The sequence below is a fragment of the Tenebrio molitor genome, chromosome 3 (assembly GCF_963966145.1).
Source record: "Tenebrio molitor chromosome 3, icTenMoli1.1, whole genome shotgun sequence".
In the NCBI taxonomy this organism is placed as follows: domain Eukaryota; kingdom Metazoa; phylum Arthropoda; class Insecta; order Coleoptera; family Tenebrionidae; genus Tenebrio; species Tenebrio molitor.
In genome coordinates, this window is record NC_091048.1 from 19,232,564 (window position 1) to 19,257,926 (window position 25,363).

A 25,363-nucleotide genomic window follows, 5' to 3' on the forward strand; every position below is an offset into this window, starting at 1 on the left:
TCTTGTAAGAAGAATCACTGAGAAAATTTTATGTCACAAGAGACAAGAGACCAAATGCATTAGTTCTCAAGTACTCAAGTACTCTCAAGACTGATAGCGGCGGTACCGTAATTTGTGGTTGCTTGTGATTATCGCCGCCACTGCGCTTTCGCCTTTAGCAGCGGTGCTGCCATAAATGCGCAGTGTCAAAATATGAAAACTATTAATAATTTGGGCTCGCCCATTCTAGGTTGACGTGAATGTCAAGTTTTTATAATTTGTAAAAATAAAATATATTTTTTGATTAATTATTAAATAAACTATGCAGTTTTAATACTAACAAGCGGTGCAAAGTGGTATTCTGGTGTTGTTGTGTGAACCTTCATTGAAAATGGGTGAGTTTGTGCCGGTGTTTGGTTATACTTTTTATCATTATTATTTGCATAATTTTATGTTTGTTCTCTGGACATGTGTGGTGTTAACAATTATTATGTCATTCAATTACGATCCTTATTATCTAAAACTGTCGTTTAATGATGCTGTTATCATGTCATTAAACACCCCTTTGATGTCGACTTCTTTTTGTGGCTTTAATTTTAGACATTGATTTTAACACAAACTTCAACCATTAGTGATGTGAAAATCGTCTTGTATTTTATTATTACCTCATTTAAGCATAAATCCTTGATTTCGAAGATCGATAAATTTGTTACTAGGCGACCCTTCAATTTGCACTCTGGCTTGGGGTAGGACCTACACCGGCCGTAGTACTAACGCCACTTTTCGTTTTATGACCATAAAAGTTGATTGTTGTGCTAATTGCGTTTTTATTACCCCACAAGCCTTGACCCTTTTGATTAAATATGATGATCCATTTATGAGCAACACCTTCATTTTGGCTAATCCTGGCGACCACACCGCAACAAAATCTGAATTTAGGAGTTTGAAGATGTTTTTAAACACTTGAAAAGTGTTTCAGTCAAGATATTAATCCATTAATATTCAACATGAGTGTCAAGAGAAACAGGCATGAAACATTTTACTTCCAACCCCCGAAATTGCCACTTTCCTTCCCAAAACTTTTATAAACTTTGGAACATTGATTAACTCGTCTTAATATCGTGTGCGTTTTTAAATGTCGTTGTTTGCGTAAAATAGTGTCATCGGCGTCATCAGTATCACCATAAATTAAACTTTAAAGATAATAATTCTAAAAATTCTCCAGACTGTCGCAGTGTTAAAAATATTATGATTTTTTCCATATGCTAAAATAAAACTGTAACCAATTATCAACATGAGACCCGAGATATTTTTAAATCTGGACAGTTTCACGCATTTATTTTCAATTTGTGATTGCAGACGAAAACGATTTTATTTCAAAGAGTTGTATTGAGACAACGAAGATTCGTTTCCAATTTAATAATGTAAATGGTGCTGTTTTACCTTAGATAAGGAGTATTATTTGTCATAGATAAGACCCTATCTATTTACAGTTCTCGTTAAATATTGGTTTAAATTTGTTTTACTTCAACCACAAAGGATAAGTAATGGGACAATATTTCAATCCAATAAGAAACATATCACTCTCACTACCAGTTACGAAGCTGCAAATTCTTGTGCAGAAGATGTATTAATTTAAGATGAGCCAGTAAGTTGTTTTAATAATAATAATGCCTTTATTCAAAAAAGAAAAGAAAACGGAACAAATTAGGTGAAGTCTAGCTCAGGCTATTCCATCAGCTTATCATTTTTCTGAAGAGAGAAAAGAAAACAAATGAAGAAAGAGAGTAAATCCAACTCCTGAACACAAGAAAAAAAAAGAAAGTTATTAAAAGAAAAAAGTGAAAAATTCTAGTTTGTTAAAGCAATAAGATAACAAGTTTTGTTAATAATTTGACAGCTGTGACGAGGGTTTTATTTTGCAAAGTAAAATAAGAAGAGTTAAAATGAGACATCAAATTAGCATATTATTTTTGTTTCCAGTGTTATGGTCGTCAAACAAATTTGTGATGCAAATTACACCTGATTAATAACATCAAGAGGTGTTTTAAAAGAGAATCAAGTTGTCCCAGACGTAAGGCCGTTCATTGATTTGACACTGGTTTTGGATACATGTTTATTTCATCATTTTCGCGATTGAATTCGTTTTGAGAACAAACTAAGTCGTTCTTGTCGAGTTCGCTTCCAGTATCTTATTGCATCGTGAGGCAACTAACGTTGATTAAGTTGGCAACTTGATACAGTGGGAAAAATTGGAGTCTGTCCAACTGGTCGGTAGATGGAAATCGGTCGTTTGTGTCGTTATCGATAGAAGAAGTGATTTATTTAAGATTTTGTAGTTTACAACGAAGGATTATCTCTAGATTATCGGTACAAGATGTGGGCTAATAACTGGTTTCGAACAAATAGTAGGTGGCCTCCGTAACAGTTACATAAAATCCGTGGGTTGCGGTTTATGTATTGATATTTCTTTATCATAACTGGAACAAAACTCGATCTGGTCGACAAGTCGTCTACCTGTAACGTATGCTAGTGAATCACACGTTTTCACTTTCATGCCCTCCTGAAAGATGCTCGCATCAGAACGATTGTTAATCACTTTCTACATCACTTGTTCGTCGTTTCCTGGTTGAAGGACCCCCGTCGTGTTGCTTGAGATCAAAAGAGAATCAAGTTTGAAAATCGATTTTTCCAGAACAACACACTCCCGTATTTTTTTATCAAATTTAATTTTTCGCTTCGACGATCCTTTTGCCGTCGATGATCATCTCTAATTGTTGCGGCTGTGAGTGTGGTTTGTTGTGTTTTTTCCTGCCAAGATGACCGCAATCATCTTTCACTCGAATATCAGAGTCGCGAGGTCTTCCCATATTTCAATGCAATGCGTTTTGTTGTCCACCTAATAATGGTAAAAATAGATGTGACTCGGAAAATTACGTCACTGACGGTAAATATTTGCATTCAGTGATAGGTGCTGCAGGTTTTCAAAAGCGAACAAACCGTTTTGAGAAACCGCTAATTGGGTCCTGTGTACCAATACAATTGGCGTATTTTTAGGAGCGGTCATACAAATCATTAGTGGTTGGGTTCTTAATTTGATAATTGCTTACACTTGTACTTACTTTTTTCCATAACTTGCAGATATGTAGCCAAGAGTCAAGGCTAACACCTCAAGGTTGGGGGATACGTAATTCGCAAAAACATAACTGGACGTTTTACTAGTGTATGGTCTTGTTATGTAACATAAAAATATAGTTGCCAAACTGTTCATAAATATTAAAACTATTCGGTGCAATTAATTTATTTTTTATGTTCTGACTTGTCTCATCCAAATCACGTAACTTCTTGTGCCCGACGAACGCTTACATCATCAGAAATACAAAATTTTTATTGCCACAAAAGTAACAGTTTTCTCATAATTAATATCTCAACATCAACCTTTGGACGCACAATCTCGATCATATAAAATGTTAATACGAAATTTAGAAAATGCGGATCTTAATTTTCTAGGTGGCAATTGATATTTTTACTGAGATAAAAATGTGGGATAAACGTCGCATTATATTTAATGTTTCGCTAAATGAAAACAAAAAAGCAAAAAAAATTGATTTGATATTCTTGATTTCTTATTAATTGATCATCATTCCTACTTCAATTTCTTTGATATAACATTTTTGCATACTTATTAACTTAAATTTTCAAGATTTTTTTTTATTACTTTCTTATTTATGTTATTTCCATAACATTCTTCTGGAAATACGAATAATGTCACTCCAGTCAAAGCACCCGACTACATTATTTATATTCTAGTTAGAATAAAAAGATAATTAATGTAAATGAAGTGGTTAATATTGACATTTGAAGTTTGAAGTGTAGAATCTTTATTATTAATGTGCTGTGCAACGTAACATCAATTATAATGGATGCGTTTAATGGGATAATAAGATATTTTTAAAGCAGAAGGTAAACAGGATTTTTAATAAATAAACAAATTTAAATAAATGGAACTGCTTTGTTATTTGTCCCAGACAACAAATAACAGTTGACATCAGAAAAAGGAACGACGAAAGTGACAACTAATAAACTTCGGTACATTTTTTATACAGTGTGGAACAAAATGATCTTCATCTAGTTACCTTTGCACTACCCTTGTAAAAATACGAAGTGCCGCTCTACGAAAAAAAGGAAGGCAGTACTCCAACCTCAAAATATACATCAAAATTCCAAATGTGCTTTATTGCCAAGGTATGATATGACTAAAATCGTTATTTTAAGACGCTAGGTATACATTTTATTCGTTTGTTAATTCAATTCAGTAAATTGTAATAATAGTTAATTTGATTGATGACATTTACGTAGCTACTTCAAGAAGAGTTGAACTGTGCAAGTAGATTTACATGTGAAAAAATTCCAAACCTAACTAAATGAAAGTCATTTTGTTCCACACTGTAGATGGTTTTATTAATTGTTTTATAAATATTGTAAAGCTGTTATTACTTGAACAATTGAATTGTCTGTTTATTTTCCAAGCACAATATTTCAAGTTCCCAAAATAATTTTTAAACACCGATCTTTGTTTTATCAAATATACATTCTTTAAAAATGTTTATTGTTATAAATTGCAACATTTTCAATTTACATATTCAAGTTGAAATAAATTCTGTTTGTAGTTAAATTATTTTTGCAGAAGTGACCAAGATTTTTACAAATGAACACACAAAATGGACGTGACGCTCCATTTAATGGTAGTTTTTTTACATTTTTTTTAAGTATATACATACAAATCGCGTGGAAGAACTGTTATTCTAGTGGACGGAAAGCAGATGTGTCTGTGATTAAACCACAAGATCCTGTTATGTTGCCAATCTCGTTTTGTCAAAATTTACAAGTAATAAGCTCGATTGTTCCGGTTATAAACCTCATCAAAATTGTGAAAGTTGATTTATTCGTGACGTGAAAAAACTCAACTTTTTTAGCTTAAAATTCACATGAAGTTGTTTTTGTTTGCAATTATCTCTGGTGCTTTCCGGGGGATGCTGAATAATACATATTTGTAAAAGATACAACAAATGTTTTGCTGTTCTCAATTTGTAAATTGATATAATAGTCTGGTATTTGTTAGAACTCATTAACATAATGAAACATGTAGGGAGTTAATTTCCAAGTAATTTTTTCCACTGGACCAACGCGCCTTCATAGGAAGTAGACACTAAAGCGTAATTAAGTGTTCACTTCGAACATCCTTTCAAGTTTACACAATTTAATAAAGGTATTGACATTTATAGAGAAAGTAAACATTAGAGATGTGTCATTGTTGGTATTTATTGTTGTATTATTGCCCTCGTGTGTACATTCATTTTCATAAAAATATTTGTTGATAGATTTGTGTGAATGAACTGAAAATTCATGGCAATGTTTATGCTGGATAAAAGCCTTGCGTTAAACTATATTTAGTAACTTTGTGTACACAAATTCCGCTCTTTCGGCTGAAAAACAAACTGCGATTTGACAGATTGATACGAATATCTTGTGCACATTCTACGAACTTTCGCCAAAGGCCAGTTCACTCATAATTTACCAGTTTACAAACGTCAGATCTCACGAGACTTTGATTGTGCTATCGACAGTTTTATCTATTTTCCAACAAAGAAGCGAAACGAAAAATGTAGTACATAAAACGTCAAAAATAACCCGAACCGTTCCTCGTTTTGTACGTGGCGGTTTTCAGAGCGGATTATTTTTTATTTCTTGTGGTATCGAGGCGAGGTGAAGATATTGGTCGCAATTTAAAATGTGGACCTAAAATTACCGGCATGCGTGCGTGCAATGAACGGTCAAACATTTGACAATTTAAATTGCTGCATTCACGTCTCTCCACTCCCGTTCGACTGTTAGTCATCATCATCTGCACGGGGCTTCAGTCGGTGTCGGTGCTTTTGCTTTCAGTGTACCGTTTCCTTTTGTCGCTCGTCGTGTCGCTCCGTGTTAACTAAAGAGCCGCGCAACCGTTCCAGCTTCCTAACGTAAAAATAATTGTGATTCAAAGATAAATCGATTTGCCAAAACAGAACTGTCGTTACTGTCATCGCTAATTAAGTAAGACCAACGAGAATTAGCGAGTTCAGTCAACAAAACGTGTCATTCGCCAGCAGAAACGTTCAGTTTTTCGCAAAAAACTTATTTTTAGAGATTAACGGCTTTCTATCGCCAACAGCACACATTATACGGCGGTGCAATTACAAAATTTTTACTTTCACCTAAATTGCACGTTGATAATGTCGAGCGATCGTTAAGTGCGATTTTTGCATCAGTCGTGTTCCGTTTCTGCAAGAAGTTGCACGTTTCTCGACAGTTTTGCGTCTAACTAGTGCAGAGCGAAATATGAAAAACAAAAATAAGAACGACGGGAAATCCGCCAGCGATCAGCTGATCCTGTCCGAGAAAAGCGGCCAAGAAAAACTACCGATCGATAAGAAAAAAATTGCCACCCTGGAGAAAGAGCGGATCAAAGCTGAAAAGAAACTGAAAAAAGGTGAGTCGTGAATGAAATATGATAGTGGGAAAGATCGTTCCAATTTGATCGGATCTGTTGGGGCCGATTCACAACTGGTGGCATCGAAGACCTTGGAAAAATATCGGAATAATTTCGTTTTATTTGCGTACTAAATTTTTATTTGTGTCAAACTCATAATTATATAGTTTTGAGTCATAGTTTGCGTGCGTATTAACAAATACGAAGATAATGAGTTTGGTACGTTTATTCCGGAGCACGTTATTTGTGTGTGGACCAGTTTTCGGCCAATTATAATTCCGCCAAACCAAATCGAATATGTACTCATCAAAAATCGTTTGATTACGGTTAACGCAGGCGTACATTAAAATTGTTGAACTCGCGTTATGGTCGATTGAAAATTAAAATTCACTAGATTGATGTCAGAATTGAGCGATGAAGTTGAAACGTAATCGAGTTAAGCACGAAATTCCACTTCGCCTCCCTATCAAGATTCCACCTTAAAATTCCCACCGAGAGGAGCGTTAATACAGCAATATCGATTGACGTCGAAAACTCGAGTCAAATCGGCAACAATTTTTTTTTTTCGTGTAAACGGCATAATCGAATTATGGTAATTGACCCTCCGGTTCTTAAAAGAGGTTAAGTAGTTGACACGTAATACGGTTGAATACATTAACCGGGTCGATTAAAGAAAGAATGCTTTTTGAAATTCCTTTTTGTGTACGGTGGAAAAAAGTGGACCAGTTTTGCACCGGCCCGGTGACAGTACCACAAGTGAAAGAGGACACCTCAGCCTATATTGACCCAATTTAAGCAATAGAAGAAATGTTTTTGTTCCTTCAATTTTAACGAAACTTCAAAAGAAATTCTGATAAGATAACAAATGATGCTTATCATGGCAGAACATATGACATGCAGATGTGGGGTGATTACAGATCTTGACATTTGACGGTTGTGAAGATTAATAATAACAATTTTACGATTCCATAAATTTTCTCAAAACGACAGTTTTTGACAATCGCGATTTTTTATCTTGCCTCGCAACCATTAGTTTTTGTAGATGCAGTAAATTACATGAGACACTTGACCACATTCGCGAAACATGCAAATCCGAGTGGTCGCTTTAGGTTAAGGCCAAAAGTGTTGCATTGAATTGTGAGAATGAAAGGTGTGTTGATGTGTTTAATAAACGTGTTAAATTCATGGCTGAATTGCTCACCCGTGAAATAATTTTATAAAATGTCTGCATATTTGATAAATCCTGGACTATTTTCGTGGGAAGCTGTTGCGTCTCGATTCTGACAAGCTCATTTCATCTCTATTTTTATCCAATTTGTATCGAACCTTTTTTTATTTATTGACCAGTAATGTTCTTTTATCTCTCAACATTCAATTGTTGATGTTGTTTGTTCAGCTTTGCATTATTGGAACCGATGAGCTAAAATTCTCGGCCTTGAAATTTAACAAAGTCATGTTTGTGTGCTCCTCATGAATGAAACGATCATTTAGTCTGGATGTAATGTTGTATTTTTAGGACGTACACGTCTGGAAGTTTAGATTTATGTCAAAAATTTATGCGCCGAAATTTCACTTAAAGGCCGGAGAAAAATGTTAAATAGGTTAGTCGGGATAATTTTAAATCTGTTAAAATAGTTGAGACTAGTGGCCCTATTGTACGCCCGGGTGGGTTTGACGGAACGACGTTGGAATCTTGAACCAACACCTTTTTTTTCAACAGGAATTAATCATTACACGTTGCAATCCTTGATCGTGATGACTTGATGTTCTTATTTACCTTGTAAGGTAAAAAGTACAGAAACAACTTCATAAATCTCAATCGCACCGTTCTTTGCTAATCTTTTTTTACCGATTAATATTAAACAAACTTGCGTAAAATAGTTCAAGTGGAACAATTTGTTCCCCTACCGGACATTACATCATGTTCTAATGGCCCCAGAAAGGAGTAAGCGCGCTGAAAAAATTGTTAATAGGTTTACACATATTGCCACAATGATGGGTGTTTTTCCTACTTATCTAACTCATTGTTGAAAGATAAACTGTTTGTTCATAATAAAATGTCCGTTTTGTAGAAAATGTGTCAATTGTAGGTGTTTACGTTTTCGTAATGGGCAAATTCGTTTCTTACCAACGGGGATAAATACTCTTTCTGTATGTTCTGAACAAACTGTATAAATTATATTTTCAACTGGAAACAGTTTAGTTTATTTTCGACAATAATACGGAATTTGATGGATTTATTCTACATAACGAGAGTCCAAAAAATTTCTGGTCAAGCTCATCAATTTAGTCTGTATGCTGATATACTCGTAATATACAGTCTGATTTTGAAAGTTGTGCAGATTTTTTAACCTGAGGTAGTACTATGGCGGACAATAAATTTAGGCCGGCAAATTTCTGACATTTCAAAAAAGTCAATGCAAGCGACCATTTATTTATTGTCATTATGACTGATGTGTCAGTTTGCCAAACTGAAGGTTTTCAAGCTGTTTGGCGTTTCCTTCGCCCTTTTCGTAACTTACAGATCATGACGCACTAGCATAACTGATTTGTAGTAGCACTTGTCTCTGGTGCACGCTTCTTTTCGCGATTTTAATTTTGATTATCGCTGTCACGATGACAAGAATGACAAAAATCGAAAATGGGGTTAGTTGAACATAATGCCAGCTTCACATTTTGATGTCAAGCCAATGACAGGCCGGCCTAAATTTATTGTCCGCCATAGTACGTTCAACTAACCCCATTTTCGATTTTTGTCATTCTTGTCATCGTGACAGCGATAATCAAAATTAAAATTGGGAAAAGAAGTGTGCGCCAGAGAGAAGTGCTACTACAAATCAGTTATGCTAGTGCGCCATGATCTGTAAGTTACGAAAAGGGCGAAGGAAACGCCAAACAGCTTGAAAACCTTCAGTTTGACAAACTGACACATCAGTCATAATGATAATAAATGGTTGCTTGCATTGACTTTTTTGAAATGTCAGAAATTTGCCGGCCTAAATTTATTGTCCGCCATAGTACTATGCCGGTCAAAAAATGTTGGCCGTCATTGTCTGTCAATTAAAAAAAAAAAAAAAATTGTAATCCGTACTTTATTGTCATCATGATTACCGTCTTGATTATGAACGTTATTTTTTGGGTGGTAAATTTCAAAACTCAAAATTATTTTGTCATTTCTACGTACTACACAGAACGTTTACCTCAGATTATCTATGTACGATTGCTTTAATTTTGTTTATTCATGTCGGATTTTTGGAATATCTGAGCTCCAAACAGTTTAAATTGATTGTCAAAATGACAAGAATCGAAAGTGGGGTCATTTGAGGTTATGGTTAATTTTTATCGTTAAATTTGTTTTTTCATCATGAATCTTTGATAAATTTTGTAAAGTGATGATAAAATAGTGTCTACAACTTATTCAGAAAACAACAGAGGCTTAAACAACAAAGTAATTATGAATAAAAGCATAAAATGAAACATCAAAGAAGTTGGTCAAAATGCTTGCCATCGTTTGCAATGCAAGCCAAATTTTGCGAATTTCCTGAGCGGCTTTTTGAACTTGCGGCCAACTACAAACTGAGAAACTCCCAGGTGATTTACAAGACGCCGAGTACTTGTTCGACTCTGGTTTTCAATTTCGTGAAGAATTTCTTCTTCTGTCACGAAAATGCGATCTTCGCGTTGGCAGCCAAGATCGCGCTTATTCGAAACGCCCGAAATCACGAAGATGCTGCACAACGTTTACAAAGATTCGCGCATTGGGAAGTATCTTTTCCTTTCACCGTAGATTTGCCGTGCTAGCTCTGAATGTCCACGGGCTTCGCTATAGATCAAAGTCATATCGGTTTTCTCCAGGTTGGTGAAAGCCATTTTGTGATTTAAGTTAAGGTTAAGATTAAGGTTCTTGTCAGTGACTTAATTTTGAATTAAATGACAATAAAAAGGCTACTATGATTTTTTCTACCCATTTTTTCCATAAAATTCAGTGGCTACCAAACTTTTTCTAGAAAAATATCAATATTATTGGCTGAATCGTTACGTATTGTGGAGTTCTACCACTGGTTAAATTATCTGCGCAACTTTCAAAGTTGCCTTGTATAACCTCACTTTAATCATCATTTTACTGTAAATTAAATCATTAAATTAAAATAAAAACCACCATATAGCACTAAGGGGTGTATTCTGTAAGTGCTCCGCTAAATTTTAAAGGCTGTTAAATTAAGTTGGCATACAGTGACTAATCAGAGCTTGAAATTTTAAATTTTAAAGAGGCGTATTCTATAATTTTTAAAGGAGCGTTAAAATTATAGCGTCTTTTGGGGCGTATTCTGTAATTTTTAAAGGGGCGTTAAAATTTTAGCGTCGTTTAAAATTTCAAGCTCTGATTGGTCATTGCTATGACAACTTAATTTACCGCCCTTTAAAATTTAGTGGAGCAGTTACAGAATACGCCCCTTTAAAATTTAAAATTTCAAGCCTGATTGGTCATTGCTATGACAACTTAATTTAACTGCCTTTAAAATTTAGCGGAGCAGTTGCAGAATACGCCCCATTGGACACTAAAATTTTAACATCCCTTTAAAAATTACAAACTAAAAAGACTCGTCGTTGGTTAGTTCTAAAATAGCTGTTCTTTGCAAAAGTATTGTTTACACCACTGCTTGCTTGTTGGCCGAATAAATAACGTTTTACAGCTGATGAAGTTACCTACAAAACAAAAGCAAAACACCAGGCCACTTGACCACAATTTTTTGATCGCTCTTACTTAGATGTTTAGATAAAAATAACAAAATGCTGAAATACCCAAAAAACTATTGAACCAAACTGCAATAATTAGAAGAAACTAAAATATAGTTTTGTTCTTTATCAAATTTTAAATGTTACAACTTGTATCTTTTTTCTTACTTATTTTTTGCTTAAACCGTGTGTAAATCAAAGAGTGAATTATCAGGGAAAAATTATATTGGTATAAAAAGACCAGAAAACTTCGTTTACGTACAGTTGCGGCCGTTGAAATCTCAGACAGGAAAGATTTAAACACTCTGTATAAATTCCGAAATTTGATTTGCGTAAACAGGATTTTCATCAAGGATTATAAAGTCAGTGTCAGTATTTGACATATTAGGGCAGAATCGCATGTAACTTTTGAAATGCCGCAATTCTCTGATTTGCAAAAATGTGTTAGACTGAGGGACGGTGTGAGTATAAGAGCCATTGCGAGAGAAATTAATGTGGATAATGTTTAAGTGACATTTTGAGAAACGTCACTTTCAATACCATTTACAAAGCCAAAAGTTTGGCGTTGTCAAAGTGTCTGAGTTTTCAACGGCCGCAACTGTACTTCCATTGTCATTTTTTAGGTGAAAGGTGATGAGAATTTTATGTATTTCTTTTTAAATTAAGTTGTTTAACTCCTCTGTGTGAATATTATTTTGAAAATTTTTATATGGAGCGACAACCATAAATTTTACATTCAGTTTTTACGCCAACTTGGACAATCATTTAGAATAACCCTGTATAAATTTTTGAACCAAACTAAAAAATTAATAAACGAATATACAGGGTGAGTCGGGAGGAACGGCCGAAACTTCATGAGTATATTTACACGTGAAAATAATGTTTAAAAAACTCATATGTTATTATAATTAGGACAATCATTGTAAATTTGTATTATATTTTATTGGGATGCATTCCACGGAGAAAAAACTGCGAACTCGGATGCACGAATCTCTTTTATTATGCATGCAAGAATGCCATCAAGACGTCGGTGCTGTCAGTAGAACAAGAGCTAATCTTGTTCAATTATCCTTTTTGTTTACTTGGTCGTTTATTTTTGTTTTATTTTCACTCGTATCAATTTGTACGTAATCACATTGCGGCCGTCACAGTCGTTTTCTTTGCGGAAACCACGGCCGTGAAGGAAGTCCCACAGGATAAAGCCAATTAACCCCACTTCCTGTTTTAGGTAAAACTCTTTGCCAGTCATGTAAGAAAAAATGTTCCGGCGAGGTGCTCCGTGTCCAAGACAAATACTTCCACACGCAGTGTTTCAAATGTAAGGTGTGTGGCAACTCCCTGGCCCAAGGTGGATTCTTCTCCAAAGACGGTGCTTATTATTGTACGGCCGATTATCAGCGCAATTTTGGTACGAAATGTGCGACCTGCCAGGATTACGTCGAGGGGGAGGTATTTTTGATTGTTTGTGGAAATTTTGCGGATTAAAAGGGTTGTTTTCAAGGTGGTCACCGCTTTGGGCAAGACTTACCACAAGAAATGCTTCACGTGCGATCGGTGTCGGCAACCGCCGCCCGACGAAAAAGTTACCTACACGGGAAAAGAGGTACTCTGCCAGAAATGTGTTCAGATTCCGGTTAGGGACGGGACTCCTAAAACTAGCCCAACGACTAATCATGCCAATGGTAAGATTGCGGTCAATTAATCAATTTTGTTGCAAGTGACTACTGTCCTCGATGCAACATGAGTCAGGCGCCTACATAGATGTTTATAGAGGAATTAGATCACATCGAAAATACATTCTCCTTTACGGTTTTCGAATTAAGACACGACCGATAATGGATTTTTTCCTGAGACATTGGTTATTTTTCGATTAAAAACGTACGAAAATGTGCTTTGATTAGCGAACGTCGAGACCGCGAGGATGTTCCATTTTAAGTTGATGAGGTTTCCGGCAGAAGATGAAACAAATTAAAAATCGGTACTCGGCTTTTATGGATCAATTATCAACCGGCAAACCGTCCAATTAAATCCGAAAATGAGTTTGTTTAATGAAAACCCACATTCTTCTTGAAAACATTTTCAATTAAGATAATGATGGCGGATCCGCACTCGGTAAACGAATTCTGATACACATTTGCAACAGCTAATCGCTTTTAGCGTCGATAAACGTTGTCATCATCACTATAAATAGCTTGACAAAATACGAGATACGATTATTTTTTAAATTTTTCGCGATATTACTCTCGCCGATGAACAATATGATGAGATCCGACGTTTCAGAATGTGCCGGCTGCGGCAAAGAACTGAGTGAAGGACAAGCTCTTGTTGCTTTGGATCAACAATGGCACATATGGTGTTTCCAGTGTGGCACTTGTGGTATCGTTTTACACGGGGAGTACATGGGACGCAACGGGAAACCTTACTGTGAGAGAGATTACCAAAAACAATTCGGTATTAAGTGTGCATATTGCAACAGATATATCAGCGGGAAGGTATTACAGGTAAGATATCACAATGACGTTGCAAAGGAAATATATTTTTCGCAAAACCGAAATCTGTTTGTGTCAATTGTGTTTACAAATAATCTGGACCCGTGCTGGAAATACTCATTTGCGGTTTCACCCACATCCATCGATTATTGTTTTCTCCAAGCTCGAAATATTCTTTCTAGACGACAGGAATTCGGTTTTAATGGAATTTGTAGCGGTATCTGTACGTTATCGAGGCTAGCTTAATGCGTTTCTCACCTGAGAGGTGTTTTTTCGCACTTCGGAATTTGAGAAACGAGTGGAATTCAAGACGATTCATTTACTTTTTTTATTCGTTTAGCGATGGTTCATCTTAATTGTGGAGAAAATTAATAAAATTTAATCTTGGCTGCTTAAAAGTATTCAAAAAATTCCTCAAGTAGTTTGTGTTAAATTTTTAGAAATATTTGCTTAATTTGGAGCACGAATTAAAATCTAAGGGGGTCATTCACGAAACTCGGACAATTTGCAAATCGTTAACGAAACGGCAAATATGTACAATGTTTCAACAAATATCAGTCATCATTAGTTTTGAATTTGCAATGTCTTATCGAGCCTTACCGGGTTTCGAGAATGACCCCCGAAATAAACTAGGCCGAAATGGATTACCTAATGACTTATATGACAATCACTTCTCAGATTATTTTTGTGATTTTGATGAGACGATAAGCGGTAAATATGGTTTTAAAAAAAAATCTGTTTTTATCTTTCAACTCGGCACCAAACAAATATTTCCATGATCACGCTCTGCACAAAAACAGAAGCGGGACCAACATAATTGCAACGTCGGATTAAAAGCTGTTTCAGATAAAACAAAATTAACTGCAAATCGATTTTTTCGTAATAATAAAAATTTGTTTTTGTTTGTTTTGTTTTTACGGGGCACAATAAACATTTCTCTCATTCCATACGTCCGTTTTGCATTCACAATTGCAAGTGATATTGTTTGTGTGCGCATTTTCCTAATTAAAATTTTTATTTGCCGTGAATACACCTGCACGATGTTCGTTTTCATTGGCGGATCATCCATTCACTTCGATCGTCGATACCTGTGGCCATGTAGAAAGTAAAAGTTTTTTTTTATGTGCACACTTACCGGTTTCCCAAACAATTAACAAGAGGAAATTTTAAAATAGTTATGTTTGTTTTATGCAACGCTCGCCGGAATTACCAAATCTATATTCAAGGTTGCTGTTGTTTCATAATTGGAGAAAGTGAGTGTCTATTTTGACTGTGCCCATTATTCAATTTGAATGGATGAAAGTTAAATGAGAATAACCAGTGGTTATATGGGTGTTAACGTTGCGTTACGCTTACGCATCTCTTTAGGAATTATAATCTGAATCATCCTTACATCCTTTTTTTGTAAATTGTTGCGAAGGACGTTTTGGACACAAGTGGTTCGGATTTGTCAGCAATCATTTTTAAACCACTAATACTTGTGATGCTTTGGAGAAGAAATGAATTGCTTCATTAGGCAGGTCAAGACACACAAGATAACAATCTTGTACGTGCAAGTGTCTTGTTTTCATCTTTTTATATCTTATGTTTGTGTTATATTCAGGTTAGCTGACGCAACGATATTGATCTGCCGTATTCCCGTTTTTTAACTGCATTAGCTTCAAGGGATACAAAATTATTTTATCCAATAAAAGCTGGGCATCGTTGATTCATGCTGCGACGATAGAAAATCTTGTCTGCGACAGAGTCGAAGAAGTATTTCCTTCGCGATTTGAAAATAAATTCTACCAAATGTGATTTTGAACGCAACAAGTAATAATAACACTCGTATCAACACATCAATTAAGTAATTAATTTTTAACAACAAGCAACATGGAGAATAGATTTTTTCCACTTTATCACATTCTATTTTGAATGTTATTGTAAGTTATTTTTAGTTGTGAGTCTGAAAAGTTTTAAAATAATTATATTTTGATCTCATGGTCATGTATGAGAGTAATGGAAGAAAAACCCAAACTACTCGGTCGTTCCCGACAAGCAAGTCCGCCTATTATATTGTTTCATCATTACACACGTTAAATTTGAATGCATAAGCTTTTAATGGGTAATTAGGCGAAGAACAGCGGTCATTTTTTCTGACGCATTTTCATGTTAAACTTTGAACTTTGCCTATTATTCTACATTGCTTATTATCATGCGTCATTTATTTTTTACGACAAACCAAGCACGAAGATGATGTTCTCCCCCTTGAATGTAGTGAGTTAATTGAAAGCGAGTTTCTGTTGACACAAATAGATTGAGGTCTTTTATTTAACCTTCCGGTGGTTGATCAGAAACAATTTTAGGCCGGTGATAACCACCATTTTCACCCGACTTGTGCGAGATGTACGAAATGCGGCGATCCTTTCGGGGACGGCGAAGAAATGTACCTACAAGGTGGTGCGATTTGGCACCCACGGTGCGGTCCAGGTCCCACAGAAAACGGACAAATCCTCAACGGTTCCGGCGAACCCAACGGTCACTGCACCGACACCGACGCCTCCGTCAGAGAGTTCGACAGGATGAGTAGTTCTGGAGTAAGCGAAATGCAGGTAGTTTGCTAGTATACCTCGATATTTGTTTTTGGTGTTCGTTTCCCGTTGTAGTTGTTTTATTTTTTTGCATGGTATTTTACAGTTCTCCATGCGCTCTCGCACCCCTAGCTTGAATGGTTCGTTATACAGTCCCACAAGCATGTCTAATAGGAAGGTTTGTTTCATTTTATTTTACGTTTTATTGCTCGACACCCCGTCTAGTATTTTTTTTATTTAGTTTTGATTGCGTCGATCACGTTAAAACTGTCCACTCTTTCGCAGCATTACAGTTACCGAACACCTTCGCCGGGCTTGATATTGCGAGACCACAACAAATCAGCGACTTTAGCCGACGATATATCCAGAATATACACTTATAGTTACCTCACAGAAGAACCAACTTTAGGATATTTACGCAGACCTATAGATCCTTACGATAAAGCTCCCACTTCACCACATTTCCATAGGCCGACTTGTGAGTAAACAAATTCGATTGTCACTCCCGATTACATGAAGGAACAATTGCAGCGCAAAATTCTTTGCGGGGTAGTCAAAGCGGCAGTAGAAGATCTGGTTCTAGGTCGGCCATGAAAGTGCTCGTCGACTCGATCAGAAGCGAAACGCCTAGGCCTAAGTCACCTCACATGAATAACGAAGAACCAATAGAATTAGCACATTTCCCGGGCGCCAAGCCCCCACTGCCTGGAGAACCGCCAAAAATCGAAAGGGATGATTTCCCAGCTCCGCCATATCCTTACACAGATCCAGGTAAGTGTAAGCGTCGAAATGGCTGCAGTCAAGTTAATTAGAGTTGTTTACTAGAACGTCGAAAGCGGTGGTCAGATTCGTACAAAGGAGTCCCAGACTCCGACGAGGAGGAAGTCGACGGTTTAAGTCCCAAGGAAGTGGAAGACTTGAAACTAAAGAGGGAAGAAGAGGAATTGAGTAAAATTTCCAGCGGGATTGGGAAAGTGTTCTTAAAAAATGTACAAGACAGAGAGAAATTGAGACAATGGAAGGCTGCTCACTTGGATCCTAGAAACGCGTCGAGGTATTAAAAGCAAAGGAAGAGTGACGGATTATTGTTAATCTGTGATTGTAGAACGCCATCTGCGAACAAAGAACCACCGTATAGGCTGCGGTATGATAATCCGATCGGTGCAAGTCCGTCGAGGAACATGGACCATCCAAAACCTTTTGATGAAGACGAGTGCGACAGATCGTACAGCGCTCGTTCTTCAGTGGGACGTTCCACGGGATGGTCCGCTCCCAACTATAACGGTGAGTGCGCGAAAAAGAAAGCTAGAATTTACACAATCGTTCTTATTTTAAATTAGATTCGAGCCGCGATACTGACATGGAGTGGGTGTTCGAGTATTTTTTGTTAGTAACATACATATTTCTTAGAAATGTAAATATTTACGTCACCCGTAGCCATTTTATATTGGTCTTACTGAACACCGCGCGATTGGGCTGGATTAATTCAGGGGCACCCACGCACATGTCACTTCAGATTTGCAGATATTTAATTATCGAATTATCGTGATAACGAATAATAATTGAACTGTCAAAAACACGTGAAGAGTTGTTTAGCTATGTAGATAAAATCACCAGGGCCTCGAGATGTGTCTAATTTAAAATAAGAAGCCTGAGGGGACGTATAAGATTGTAAGAGTGTGTCGGACCTTTTCGCAATAAACAAACAAAATTAACAGAGTTTTTAGCTACAATTGGCAGATAAATTCTAGAAAGGTGAGAGGTGAATGTGACTGGAATTATAAATAAAATACATAAATGAACTCTAATAAGGCATGTGATTAATTGTCTTGCAAACGTGATTTCCTAATAACAGAATTAATTGAGAGAATTTTTGATAGGGAGAAGTGTAAATATGATTTTTTGCTAGTAACAATCACGATATAATTTTTCAATAGCTTTAGAGGCAGCTAGCTCATAGTTGTATTTGATTTTATTAGTCACAGTTCTTGCATGGATTTGCTTTATAAATAGCAACGATTTTATTATTATTTTGCATATTATTATTTTGCGTGTTGTACAGTAGTCTCATCTTTACGAAGTGTCCCTAGACCAGGTTACGGGTTAAAATCGTCGACCTTGCCTGCAAGAAACGGATACGTAAGTAACAACATTGATCTGTTATAAGTCGAGACGTTTTAAAATTATTCGTCACCGAACAATTTTAAGACGTCTGCCGAAAACACATCTTTAACATGCGGTCTCACTTTTTCTCATTTCTGTTTCCGTCATTGTACCATTGTATTTTCACTTTCCCTTTGCTATGCAGTTGTGAGTGCTCTGCGACATGTTCCTAAGCCAGGTTATGGTTTGGCGCCACGATCTCATACATTCAGTTCTTCTGCGGGTAGCTATCCTCAAATTCCTGTAAGTCTGAAGCTCGGCATGCTTTGAGTAAAACAGAGTAATTGAACGGTGTCGAATTCTCTTCGACGCTTGACTAGAGGGTGAGCTGGTTAAAAGAATCGACGTCATTTTGTTCGATGCAAAAAATTCAAAACGCGAATTTTCAATTGAAATGAAACATGGAAAGTTAATTTGTGCTGCTCAGAAGATTCTCTTCAGCTGACTCACGGTGGCTAGAAATCAGATTGAGACATACTCAGCTTTTCATTGTACAACAATGCATTGTGCTTACTCAAGAATATTCAATCAGTGTGAAAAAAAAAACGATTTTTTTTTGTCAGAACCTTCTTTTTCTTTTCTTTTGAGTAAAGACGTTTTATTGTATTGAGTGAGAACAAATTTGATTAAATTCTCTCTCGGTGTAGTTAAGAAAAGAAGTGAATATTTGTTGGTTGAATATTTTTGAGCCCATTGTAAGAGTACATTCCATCCTTCGTGCCACGACTTCGCTTGCAAATGCCTGAAAATAGTAATCTCTTCGATCGTTCCGTTCATTATTTGCACATTCATGTCCTGTCATCGTGTACTTATTCTCATCGCATGTTATGTGTGTTTTTTTGATGAAAATAAAGAAAACCAACAAGGAAATTGAGGATGTTTAATTACGATTAATAATTCACAGGGTGATTATTCGTTTAGCGGAATGGGTGCTAAAACGCATAGCACTGACTTCAGTTGTGGAAAATCGGATAGTAAGTATCACACAGTTATTAGTAGTATCTGGCTTAAGCAGCTTGTTTTACACCGTATACGAAATTGAGAGGCAAAACCACAAGACATTTGCGACAAGACAGTACCTGTAGTGGGGTGTGGGTCGCCATCCAGTACTTTTAATCTGTAAAGTGGTGAATCACTCTGGGACGGAGCCAAATTGATGCTTTTCTCGACACGAAATTTTAACTCTTAATCTCTTGAGTATTTTTGATGCTGCTTACTTCTTTTTGGTTTTTCCGAGACAGTATTAGCTTTTTGCATGACGTTTAGCGCCGATCGGAAATTTTCGTAAAACACGAAAAAATCTCACGTTCCATTTCTACGAAATTGTTAGTCCAAATTTTATTTTCTCCAATGTTTTACAAGCTAGAATGTTAAGTTAATGCTTTTTCTTCAGTTTCCACTGGATCCATCACGGATGTTGAAAGACGTGCTCTGGTATGTAAATAATGCTTTATCTAACTTTGTTGTACATCGCCCAGAATAACCGCTTTTTTTTAAATTAACCGGTCAAGATGGTTGTGTACACTAAAAGCATACACTTTTTCCTCTGTTCAATACACTTTTTCTTTATTTTTATTTACCTTTGGTTTATTTAGGGGTGAAGGTAAACTCTGTAATCGCTAGGAATTGGCTGTGGTACACAATAAGCAACAAAATTATATTTTGTTATCCAAAAATAGACAACATGTAGTGTATTTTTTGTTGTACTGTAGTAATCGTACTGTGGAGAGAGTAAATATGTATAAGTCACTGTGAAGAAAATTCCTAGCATCTTACTTAAAACGAAAGGCCAGCTTAAATACTTAGACACGTGACTCAAAAAAGGAGACGTAGACTTTCATTTTTAAGCAGCCACAGGCCAGTTCCAAGTTTACGTCGAACTTTTTTGAAGAAACAGGAATAATTACGTATTTTCACTTGTCAAAATGTTTTGTTGCGCTACAAATCAACTGTGTCTTTCCTTCAGAGCTTATTGTTAACGTTGAGGCAGTGTTTAGAGTTTCAGTTTCAAAGTTGAGCTTTGGTGTAGGATAAACTTTGTTCATTCAGTGGTGGTGATGGTTATTTGTCAATGTTGTGTCGTTTTAATTGTGTCGAAACTAATTGTTCTTGGTGAAATTAGAATTCAGAAATGCCCGTGTCCACGACGTACATGGGAGGTCTAGGACGTTACCCGGGCGGGTACTCATCACAAGTACGACGATCCCTTCCAAACATGGCCCACACAATGCTAATCAACGAGCCAGCCAAAATTTACCCTTACCACTTACTTGTGATCACTAATTACAGACTGCCTGCAGATGTTGATAGATGTAATCTTGAGGTAATGCAATGATTTAAAGTAGCCACAATTTAGAAACAGTGAAAGTAATAATAATCGCGTAGATAATGAGAAGCAGTTTTCTGTACCAGAAGTTTTATTAAAAAATTACTTTCACTCGCTATGTGGACATTATTGTCCTACCTACATGATCTGAAATGTTTTTGTTTTGCAGAGACATCTGTCGGATGTAGAATTCGATGCGCTTTTCCAAATATCAAGAACGGATTTTTACAGATTGCCACAATGGCGTAGGAATGAACTAAAACGTAGAGCTCGCTTATTTTAAACTCTCCATATTCATGTGCTTCTCTATCTTCAAAGTCATAGATATCGCTGCTTTGTGAGTGCTATTAAAAGTCATCACGCTAAGGGCTGCTATTCACTCGGCAATTTGTAAAAAATACTTTTTTTTTTTAATGTAACGGTTCCTTCTATTGTTGTCTTTTTGTGTTACTATGTAGGGTTATGTTTTACTGACTGGATCATTCTTCGCCATAGCATAAGTCGGTTTTTTTTTTCAAATTGTTGACTTAAGTGCTAAAAATAGGTAGCTCCATGTTTCTCTTAGATTTTCAAACAGAATTTTATTTGAATTGTAGATTAAATCAATATTTTTCTACTGATTGATTTCATTTTAGTAGTTTATTATTGGTAATAAATAATAAATTGAAAAAAATCCCAAAATTAACGACAAAAATTTTCTAATCTTGCAACAGATTGGCTATATTAAGAGATTGATATTTTTTCTATAGGATAAGTGTAACGATTAGATAGTGCTAAGATATAGTTAAAGTTTATTATTTAAAAAATGGCATTTAGATTGCTTTAATTATATAATAATTATTGCTTTGGGCTAGTCGTATATTCTTTTGTACAATTTGTTAGTGCTGTCATATGGACTTGTGGTGTACCTTAAGGTCTTATTTCTGGTATATTATTTAACACTAAAGAATTTATTAAAGTTTTATTTACCCAGAGCAAGCAGAAATCAAATTTAATAAGTTCTTTAGCAAGCCTCTAAATAATGGAAAATGTACACATTTTTCTTTTCAGCTGCAATAATAATATGTTTACATTGTTAAAATTATTTATTTATTCTCTTAAAATAACAATTTTAAAGCTTTAGGTATGTAAGATTTGTTAATAATTGCTCTGATGAATAAAAGAACAATAAGATCATGATTTTGTTGTTTTTACCCTAAAATTCACATTTTTTTTTTACAACTGAATGATGTGTGGACACATACCTAGTGATTTAACTAGAACATACCTACGTGAATGAATTGATTACCTTATAAATAAAATTCTTACACATTTTACATCAATACTTTGCATTAAAAATTAAAATATAAAAATTATATAAAGCTACTTTATCTTAAATTGTAAAAAGAATTAATTTGCAGATTCACAAGCATCGATCCAATCATTATACACATCCACAGGTTCCGATAAGAAGTTGATGGTCGTCTGAAAGTCTTCTAGACACACCCGACACGTTATTCGTGCCGTATTTCTACCCTTATCCCTACAAATGACTTATTAATAAAGACGACATAACCTCAATTTTTACAAAACAACAATTTACGGATTACATAATATCTTAAACTTTAATCATTTACTTACATTTTAACATCACACGACTTTTCGTGATTACAAAAGGGGCAATTAAATTGCTGATCTAAGGGTTCGGTTGCTTTTCTTTTCGGTGCTGGTTTTCTTTTGGACTTTCTTCTTCCCATGATTCACTTTTGTGTTTAAATTAAATTAACTAATGAAACAGACGAAAGGAACGACTCAATTTTTATGCACTTGTACGTTTTGTTCATCACAAAACATCTAGGAAAACATCCACAACACCAAAACAATTTTCGGCTGATATTTTTGACAGCTAAACAATCAAAATCAAGGTACAACAGTAAGGTGGTCACACATTACCTACTTGGTGATCTGTGAAGGTGGTTTCACTAAACACTGCTACTCTCGTGTCAAAAATGGATTACTCCCTAGGATTTAGGGATATTCGTTACTAGGTTGCCATAAATTTGGTTATGTTGGAGACTATGGGTTTCTGGTGACAAACAAAAGATATCCCAAAAATGTAAGACAGCAGATTAATTGTAACAGTTGCAAATGACTAATTTCTCGCTACGTGATAGATGTTTTTTCGTTTCACAATCAATTTTGGTTACTGGCGGCATATTTATTTGGATTTAATCTCTCAATTCAAAGTAACCAACCTTAGGCATTCAAAATAACTTTTGAAAATTCTAGTTACACACAACATGAAAAACGTTATTTCCTTATAGAGTTAAAAAATGACACTAATTCAACGGACAGATCATTTTTTAACACACGAAAACATTACTAGGTCCGACGTCGTCTGAATAAATCTTGAAAGGAACTCATACATAAAACACATGAATGAGATTTCAAATAGAATTTATAAACACAGATTTACATAATTTGTTCCAAGTAGACAAAGTAAGTGAGCAGTAGAAGGGTAGTGATTAGACTGAAATTTACTTTAGCAGTTAGTTAACTTAACTATAGTTAATTAGTTTAGTTTAAGTATGACCTACATCCGTCGCGTACACCTTCGTATCTATGCATGGCACTTTAATTTGTTTTATGTTAGTAATGCCAAATAAAGAAAAATAAAAATTGTTAAAAATTTTACGTTCTCATATCTGTTAAGAGCTTTCAATAATATTTATTAATAGAAGTGTAGAAATGTTTATTAAATAAATTAGATATTCTACAGCCATATTAAATTTCAGTCATTGCGTTTCAAGTATTACGCGGTTGGTGACCATGCAACTTCACAAATTTTGTTACATATACACATAACCTAACAAATTGCGTGCGTTTGTTCTAATTTGTGCAATAATTCACAATTATAAATAGGTATTACACTTCAGTTTACGACTGAGATTCAAATTCGGTATCCACTTAGGCCTGTGGAAAGTCAAAACAAGGTAAAATGACGTTGCAAGTAGAATTCCAAGCTGTTGTCCTAGCAGCTGGAAAAGGTTCTCGTATGCCAGAAATCACTTCAGGAAAGCCCAAATGTTTGCTTCCCGTGGGTACAAAACCTCTAGTGTGGTATCCATTATACAAACTGCAGCAGTCTGGATTTACAGGTTCATAATTAAGTCATGATCTATTTGAAATTTTGTCCTACTTATAAATATTTCAGATGTAATTCTAGTAGTGTTAGAAAATCATAAAAGTGACGTTCAAAATGCTCTCGATAAAACCGATCTAGAAATAAAGATTGATTATTTTACAATCAACGGAAAAGAAGATTTTGGTACTGCAGATTCTTTACGGATGCTTCATGATCGCTTAAAATCGGACGTTCTCGTCGTCTCGTGTGATTTTATAACTGACTTTAATCTAAAAAGCGTTTTAGATACGTTTCGAATGCATGATGCGTCAGTCACTTCGTTATTTTTCCATCAACAACCTGGAGATAATTTAACAGTTCCTGGACCTAAATCAAAACATAAACCTGAGCGCGATTTAGTCGGAATCGATACACAAACAAACAGATTAGTATTTTTAGCTTCAGCTAGCGACTTTGAGGGCGAACTCGCTCTACCTCGGTCACTACTGAAGAAACATACACATATTAAACTGTACAGCAATCTCATTGACTCACACATTTATGTTTTAAGAAACTGGGTTATTAAATATTTAAACAGCCAACCAAATTTTTCTACTATAAAAGGCGAGCTTTTACCGCATATTGTCAAAAAACAATTGTCCAAACCTCCCAAAAAACCTGAAGGGAAGTCAGTTGCGAGCAAATGCGATAGCGAGGACATTTTTAATTACGCGAAAGAGGACGACTACAGTGTCGAAATTAGAGAAGCGTCGTCTTACAGTGACCACAGTGGCGATCTTAAGCCAATTTACCACGGCGATAGCATTCGTTGTTACGCCGTACTCGCCTCTAAAGATTACATCGGAGTTAGATTAAATACTTTGCCCACATACTGGGCGATAAATAATACAGTACGAATTTTATTTTTTCCTGTTTTTGTTTATTTACTGCATGTTTTACGTTGTAGGTCAACGAAAAGTGGGATAGCATAACTAGCGGGTTAACTCTAGTGTTGAAACATCCCAAGACAGAGAATAAATCTTCGCAAGTTGATGATAAATGTGTTATTTGGGAAGGAGCCAAATTGCATGAGAAGACGTCGTTTAAAAATTCGACAATTGGGGCCAATACTGAAATCTGCAGCTTCTCTCGCGTTTTCAACAGTATTATCATGAATAACGTGACCATAAAAGAAAAGTTTGCTTGGTTTCAAGTTGTTTTGTGTAGATGAAGACAGTTAATTTTTAGGGTCGCTCTTGAAAACTGTATTGTTTCTGATGGGGTTATCATTGAGTCTGGATGTCAGATTAAGGGATGTTTGATTGGTAGCAATCATTCAGTGCCCGAAAATTCTGAACATAATCAAGAAGTTCTCACAGATTCTGATCGACTGATGGAGTTCTAATTTAATGAAAATTGTACATAATACAAAGAAAAAATAAAATAAAACAAATCATAATCGCA

The 25,363-nt window shown here is 35.5% G+C and overlaps 3 protein-coding genes across 16 annotated transcripts; 2 read left to right on the forward strand and 1 right to left on the reverse strand.

The window, feature by feature from the left end:
- Positions 1 to 201: 201 nt before the first annotated feature.
- On the forward strand, positions 202 to 21,972 carry Unc-115a (Uncoordinated 115a). 13 transcript variants are annotated; one of them, XM_069043229.1, is made up of 16 exons: positions 5,863 to 6,075; positions 6,332 to 6,511; positions 12,477 to 12,697; positions 12,750 to 12,930; positions 13,529 to 13,749; positions 16,083 to 16,328; positions 16,414 to 16,485; positions 16,593 to 16,785; positions 16,839 to 17,078; positions 17,133 to 17,361; positions 17,413 to 17,591; positions 18,616 to 18,713; positions 19,375 to 19,444; positions 19,864 to 19,904; positions 20,593 to 20,793; positions 20,966 to 21,972. In XM_069043229.1, exons 2-16 carry the CDS (start codon positions 6,361 to 6,363, stop codon positions 21,077 to 21,079), a joined length of 2,457 nt encoding a protein of 818 aa, XP_068899330.1. In that variant the 5' UTR covers positions 5,863 to 6,075; positions 6,332 to 6,360; the 3' UTR covers positions 21,080 to 21,972. The 13 variants fall into 13 exon arrangements, with proteins under 13 accessions (XP_068899336.1, XP_068899338.1, XP_068899333.1 ...); XM_069043235.1 differs by lacking the exons at positions 5,863 to 6,075; positions 6,332 to 6,511 and adding an exon at positions 202 to 374; XM_069043231.1 differs by lacking the exon at positions 18,616 to 18,713 and adding an exon at positions 18,373 to 18,446 and having other exon boundaries at positions 5,865 to 6,511.
- LOC138127291 (transcription elongation factor 1 homolog) lies at positions 21,863 to 22,749 on the reverse strand. The gene is made up of 3 exons (XM_069043254.1): positions 22,733 to 22,749; positions 22,417 to 22,681; positions 21,863 to 22,318 (listed from the first exon to the last, which is right to left on the reverse strand). Exons 2-3 carry the CDS (start codon positions 22,530 to 22,532, stop codon positions 22,186 to 22,188), a joined length of 249 nt encoding a protein of 82 aa, XP_068899355.1. The 5' UTR covers positions 22,533 to 22,681; positions 22,733 to 22,749; the 3' UTR covers positions 21,863 to 22,185.
- Positions 22,750 to 23,510: 761 nt separating this feature from the next.
- Positions 23,511 to 25,363, forward strand: eIF2Bgamma (eukaryotic translation initiation factor 2B subunit gamma). Of its 2 annotated transcripts, XM_069043248.1 has the most exons (5): positions 23,511 to 23,653; positions 23,712 to 23,933; positions 23,990 to 24,810; positions 24,867 to 25,096; positions 25,148 to 25,363. In XM_069043248.1, the coding sequence occupies exons 2-5, from the start codon at positions 23,774 to 23,776 to the stop codon at positions 25,302 to 25,304; spliced, it is 1,368 nt and encodes a 455-aa protein (XP_068899349.1). In that variant the 5' UTR covers positions 23,511 to 23,653; positions 23,712 to 23,773; the 3' UTR covers positions 25,305 to 25,363. The 2 variants fall into 2 exon arrangements, with proteins under 2 accessions (XP_068899349.1, XP_068899347.1); XM_069043246.1 differs by having other exon boundaries at positions 23,586 to 23,933.